Raw genomic sequence first — 6940 nt, forward strand, 5'->3', positions numbered from 1 at the left:
TAATCAACCAAAAAGGCAGCCGAAAAGAAAATATGATGAAGCCCATCTTGCGCTTGGATTCACGGTTGGAATGGTAGGGGCAGAGGAGAGACCCATGTGTGCCTTGTGTCTTAAGCTGCTGGCAGCAGACAGCACGGGACCCAAAAAATTAAGAAGACATTTAGAGACAACACACCCTAGTCACATTAATAAACCACTCGACTTCTTTAAAAGAAAGCTGGCAGAAAACCATCAGCATGAAAATCGCATGGCAAAATCCACATCAATGAACAGCAAAGCACAAATGGCTTCATTCAAAGTTGCATACAGAATTGCACAGTGCAAAAAACCCACACACAATTGCTGAGCAGATCATTCTCCAGGCTGCTGTAGACATGGTGTCAATTATGCTGGATGAAAAAAGTGCTGCAAAATTGAAAAATATTCCTCTGTCAAACAATACAGTTGCACTTATATTTTATCTGTTTTGAACTTTGTGTTATTTGATATTTCATCCACTGAACTAGGCTCTGTGTGAATGATGTGAAAAGTTTTGTATAGATTGATTGGTCAGTTGGTTGAGTCTATGAACATATGTAGTGTTGTAGGAGGGAGAAGGCGTGCTTGGGGAAACAGGATGTGCTAGGATGATAATATGTGCGTATGCAACTAGGACAGGGTGTGAATAAATACAAGGGATGGGGAATCAATCATTTTTATTCAGGAACAGAAGTTTCTACACTGTCTTTGGACCGATCAGCTGAAAGTGTTCCCACAGTGGAGAACAGGGTCTCTTCCTAGCTGGCTCCATGGTGATCACACACCAGCAGCAATGATCATACCGACAGCAACTAGGCACACACCTAATAAATACGTATCTTTTCAAACAAGCTTTTAATGTTTAGCTTGTTTATTGGTCCTGTATGACCACTATCTTTGAGTCCCTTTTTGTGATAGCAAGCCGGGTAGAAATTGTGCTATATGAGTGCTTAGTGTTTGTCTTATGTTTCTCTTTTAGCCTTGATTGTTTTGAACTGTTATTTTATCGATGTAGCACTTTGTGCTTTCGAGTTGGAAAATGCTTTACAAATACATTTTATTATTATTATTATTATTATTATTATTATTTCTACACCGACAAACCCACATGTTGTGCATCATCTTGGGTGGCTTTATGGTACCCCTATGCACCTGCTGACTCGCGCAGCGAGGTCTCGCATCATGACACCATATCGACGGTCTGAACTGGTCACAGGAGTCACTCAGGCCAGCTGTTTCTGTGTCGGACGTCATCAGTCACATGTCTTTTCGGCAACGACACAGGCCTCGAGGCAGTGGTTCGCAGGAGAGCTCTCTCCCAGCTCGAATCAGGTATCGAGGCCTCGGTGTCAGATGGCCATCACTACTACACATTTCAAAACCCTTATTTTTTTATTTTAAAGTCTGACATAGAAACAGACCACTAATGTGTATTTACAAATCTCAGATGTAGGGGTATGTCACCTTCATGGTCCTTCAGTTTACTGCTGCAGTTACAGTACAAAGGGTTCCATCAGGGATCTCATTTTTAAAACGCTAATTCATACAATATAACCATTTACTGGTATGGTGTTAGGGTGCACACCATTTTCTAGATTTGACCTGTCAAACAGACAATGTAGAAGACATACAGCCCTAGCTCCAGGGTCTAATCAAAGTCTGAACCTGGTACTCCTGGAGTTTTGTTTTGGAACCAGCACTGGTAAAAGCATGATGGCATTTTCACGGCATTTTGGTATATTTACTTTGGGTTTGGTGCTAACATCTGTAGCTATCCAGCCATAGGTCCTTATACCAACTAGTCAATCCTCCATCTATTTACTTCACACCATCGACACATATACAAGAAATTGTGTTAACATCTGTTCAAATAAAAAATCACCAAAATCTGTTATTTATCAAGGGGTGCCTAAACTTTTGCATAAGACTGTACAATGGACATGGCATCACCACTTCCCTCCACTATGCAAAAATGAAGCCAAAATACAGCAGCTGCCATCTTACTTTTTTGCAACCAGATTCTGTGCAGTAGTAACCACAAGTGGATTGACAGCATCAGACTGCCAATCACAGCATCACATCAACCAAAACACACCTCTTTTTATGTCATCAAATAAAACAACAGTACCAGAAATATTACCACTTATACACACATCTGCGTGATAATATCTACCAAAAACCGCTGAAGTGACCCCTGGGGATTTTTTATTTTTATTTTTTTAAAACATGGAAGGCAGGATTTATGACCTATATGGCAACCAGCCACCAGGGGGGCGATGGATTCATGGTGACTTCACTTCTGGGAGCTCTTAGCCTGCCCATCGTTTTTACAGTTGATGCTTCACGCAAACAAGACATTAAATTCATTATTACACAAATCCTATCCTTTAGGTAAGTAAACTGCTACTTGATATAAAGCACTCGCATCCACACACTTGTTATCAATGTGCCGCAAGCAGAGGTGAAATTTTAAAGACTGCGAAACAAAGATCTTCATGGAACAAGAAGACTTTTTCAGTAATCAATCGGCACACTGAAAAGCAGTGTTTGTTTTTTTCTTTAACTGAAGAAGGTGCTCTGCACTGAATGAGCCACATTAGAATCACATATAGGCCCACCACCATAAACTGTGGTAACCATGACAGTGTTTGTTCTTTAACTATGTTTAGATTTATTTTACATTAAATGTGCATTTATATCCCAAACTTAAACCCAGCATGTCAAGTAGGTACTTATTTAGCTTTTTTATTCTTCAGGCATGTGTTGTCACTAAAACATCACGAGCCATGTGCACATTAAAATAAAAAAAGTGAAAATGCTATATTAGTGAGCAGCATTTTTTTTTTACGTGCACAGTGTATTTGCTGCCTGGCATTTATCAATATGTGTGCGGTTTTTGGAAAAAAATTACTGCTCATAAAGATAATACCTTGCTTTGGTGAGAAGAGAATAAGAGGAGGTGAAAGAGCGGAGGAGGTATCCAGTTTGTATTCATCCACAGGCAGGAGAGCTCCTCTGCTCACACAGTTGTAGACATACTCCACGCACACGACGGGGGTGTGGTGCTTTTGGATGCTACGCAGTCTGTTGGAGCTCAAGGTGGACACATCACTGGTCACTATCAGAGAGCACTGTGGGAAATGTAGCCAGAGATCAGAAAGAAATTATGATTTTTGTTAGTGTATATGAACATGTCCAGCAGGCAGAAGTGCTCTGAAAAGTGTCTGTTGATTGTAACACAATCAAGCTGCATCTACAGTGGGGCAAATACCGTATTTTCCGGACTATAAGTCGCACTTTTTTTCATGGTTTGGCTGGTCCTGCGACGTATACTCCGGAGCGACTTATGTATGTTTTTTTAAAATATTACCGTAGATTGAAATTTCACATGTTCATTATTTTCACACTGATAGCCGCGAGAGGGCACTCTCGGCTTTTGTTCCCGGACCCCTACTAATTTTGTATTGCTAGCTTGTATTAATGGGTATCTGACACTGATGCTTCGATACAAGCTTCAAACTCGAAGAGGCATTTTCTGCGAACCACTGCTTCGATGCTTGCTTTGTTGCAGAAAAAGACATGTGACTGATGACATCCAAGGCAGAAATGGCTTCGGTCCCCTGAGTGAATCCAGTGACTGGGTCAAACAGTCGATACTGCTTTGTAATGCGAGACCTTGCTGTGTGCATTATCAGGTTCTTAGGTGCATAAAAGCACTATATAGCCACCCATAATGATGCACAACATGTGGGTTTGTCGTCATAATTGGGGTGTGCATAGTTGCTGTCCTTATTATCATTCCTGCCTTTGTTTGATCGCCATCATGGAGCCAGCTAGGAAGAGACAATGTGGGAACGCTTTCAGCTGATCAGCCCAAATAAGGTACATGCTTAAACACTCTGTGGTTATGCTACTGCACCTTTATGTAACCCAGACAAAGTTGCATAGATGGCTAATACTGTCAGTACAGCCAGTACAATAGTCATGATACAGTGGGGCAAATAAGTATTTGATACACCACCATTTTTTCAAGTTTTCCCACTTACAGAGAATGGACAGTTCTGTAATTTTCATCGTAGGTATACCTCAACTATGAGAGACAGAATCTAGAAAACAATTCCAGTAAATCAGATGGTTAGATTTTTAAATTATTTATTTCCAGTTTATTGCATGAAATAAGTATTTGATCACCTACCAACCAGCAAGAATTCTGGCTCTCACAGACCTGTTAGTTTGTCTTTAAGAAGCCCTCCTATCCTCCACTCATTGCCTGTATTAATTGCACCTGTATAAAAGACACCTGTCCACACAATCTATCAGACTCCAAGTTCTCCACTATGGGCAAGACCAAAGAGCTGTCTAAGGACACTAGGGACAAAATTGTAGACCTGCACAAGGCTGGGATGGGTTACAGGACAATAGGCAAACAGCTTGGTGAGAAGGCAACAACTGTTGGTGGGATTATTAGACCATGGAAAAAAATTGGACTGGGGCTCCATGCAAGATCTCGCCTCGTGGAGTATCAATGATCCTGAGAAAGGTGAGGGATAGAACTAGAACTACGCGGGAGGACCTGGTCACACTAGTAAGACCTGAACCAAAATACGTTCGTTGTACCGCAGTGATTTGGAAAAAGGCATTAACTGGTAACCTGTAAATGAAGGATAAATTGGGTTGATATAATCTCATTTTCTTGAATTGGTTAAATATCCTGTACAATGTTCAATATAACACAGTGCAGTATAACAGCACACTAATATAAGCTAATACTAAGCCTTCTGGCCAGTCGAACACATCTCCCCCACTCTGAATGAAGTTCAAAAATGATCAACCAGTGTATCAAGCTGATTTTCCTCTCATCTCCTATGTGTTTACTATTTCAGTCAGTGGTATGTGGGTGGCAAGAGACATGCCAATATGCCCTGCTGCACTGGTATTTTCAGAGTTTAGATTTTGCAGCAATCTGCAGAATGTCAGAGGATTAATACACAAAGTAAATACATTAGATGCCATGTGATGCATCCTAATCACTGGCCAAGCCATGTGACTGAAGCATACTTAAACTTCTAAAGCTATATAACAGCTCATAGACAGAATAATTTGTGATGCCTCCTCCAAGTTTGGAGCCTTGTGGGGGATGTGTTATGTGGGCACAATTCATTTTCATGCTGTCAATTGATATAAAGTTTAAAGGGATACCAAGGTGAGGAATTGTGTTTTATACTGTAGAAGCAGGATGGTCAGTACTACCAGTGTAAATGTTGAATACTTATTTCATACAACAAAATGGAAATAAATTATTTAAAAATCTAAATGTGATTTTCTGGAATTTTTTGTAGATTCTGTCTCTCACAGTTGAGGTGTACCTACGATGAAAATTACAGATCTGTCCATTCTTTGTAAGTGGGAAAACTTGAAAACTCGGCGGTATATCAAATACTTATTTGCCCCACTGTATATTAATTACAATGAAGAAGAATGATCATTGGTTTTTAAATAAATATCCCTCATCAGTCTGATACATCTATACACAGTGTGAAACCAGTTATTATTATTAATACCATGGTATTAATGGTATTAAAACACCACCTGCAGTGGAGAGTGGCCACATCCACTGACCTGCTTATTGACCACAAAGGAAATGTTGCCTCCGTTCTCTCTTATTGCTGACTTTAGCTTCTCCTTATCTTTGACGGGTAGATTTTTCAGCTCTAAAAGCACAGAGCAGTTCTCAAACACGGCCATGCCTGGAAGGAAAGAAAACGCCCAAAGAAGTTGTTATGGCCACATTCATGCCAATAGTTCTCAGCTGCTTCCTTATTCTCCCCCTCCCCCTGTACGAACACACCTAAAACTGGACTGCTGGGAATCTGTTATAGAAGCAAATCCTTACAGTTGCTATGCTATAAAAATACATATTCAAAACAAGCCACAAAGTGAAAGCATATTAATAAATTATAAGCAATAGCTTAGCTAACACAATCACTTCGGAACTGAAAATCAGGTTGCTTTACACTAGTCATTTTGTTTTGACTATTTCATATAGCAAAAATATAATAAATAAGGATCAGAATTTAACGGTTTACAAAGTTAGCGAAGTAAAAGTGTCGCAAAATGTCCAGTAAAGTGTGTGACAACACATTTTCCCCATAAAAACACGCTTAGCTATCCTAGCTCTCTGCAACACACTGGATAAGACTGCAAGGATTAGCCTGGCTAACATTAACGTCTGGGTAAACAAAGAAACAGAGGTTTGCTTTACTGTAAATACCTAGACGGTGCTCCTGTGGCTGTTGTCAGGAAATATAAACTGGCATAAGTTCTTGCGCCCAACGGAGTATTTAAGTACCCAGACGCCTGCCAGGTTAGCACAAAGCTAGTGCCACAATAGTTTATTTTCTTCCGGTTTGTTTCAAAATAAAGGTTACACTCTAATTCCATTCTCACTATCATAATGAACAACTGTTAATATTTCACAAATCCTCCTGTTATTTTAAATCAAAATTCAGTTAAACTAATTTAAGTACATGATAATGATTTCATTATGTAAAGTGTCAAACGTCTGTACTTAATTCTGTAAGTAAAACAATGCCCAACATCAACACATTAAAGAGGTTGTTTCTGCAAGATATAGCCTACACTAAGCTTATGTGCCTTGCCACAGAATACCCTTTGTTACTTAAAGGAATAGATCTGGGAAATAGCCTTATCTTTTTTCTTGCAGGTTACATGAATCCCACTCTCTGTATGTCTGTTTGGTAGCCTGAATATGAAGCGACAGCCAGAAGACTGGGTCTGATAATCCACAAGAATATTCTCTCATGTTGCAGCTCAGCAGTGCCCTTTCAAAATGTTACATGCTAATTGTTTAGATTTTATGGCATTTTTTCTGTATTGTCATATTAAATAACCTCTGGAGGTA

At 39.7% G+C, this 6940-nt stretch overlaps 1 protein-coding gene across 3 annotated transcripts in view; it reads right to left on the bottom strand.

The window, feature by feature from the left end:
- The window catches only part of parp4 (poly (ADP-ribose) polymerase family, member 4), a 66741-nt gene extending 60316 nt beyond the window's left edge, over positions 1-6425 (bottom strand). The window contains exons 1-3 of one of the 3 annotated variants that reach the window (XM_020588406.1): positions 6290-6425; positions 5638-5765; positions 2948-3149 (exon numbers count right to left, since the gene is read on the bottom strand). In XM_020588406.1, the coding sequence (XP_020444062.1) occupies positions 2948-3149; positions 5638-5763 (328 nt within the window). In that variant the 5' untranslated portion in view covers positions 5764-5765; positions 6290-6425. Of the gene's footprint in view, positions 1-2947; positions 3150-5637; positions 5766-5866; positions 6049-6289 lie in introns of those variants that run through there. The other 2 variants (XM_020588407.1, XM_020588408.1) reach the window with 2 other exon arrangements.
- Between the last annotated feature and the right edge of the window lie 515 nt (positions 6426-6940).

This window comes from Monopterus albus, unplaced genomic scaffold (genome assembly GCF_001952655.1).
Source record: "Monopterus albus unplaced genomic scaffold, M_albus_1.0 scaffold537.1, whole genome shotgun sequence".
In the NCBI taxonomy this organism is placed as follows: domain Eukaryota; kingdom Metazoa; phylum Chordata; class Actinopteri; order Synbranchiformes; family Synbranchidae; genus Monopterus; species Monopterus albus.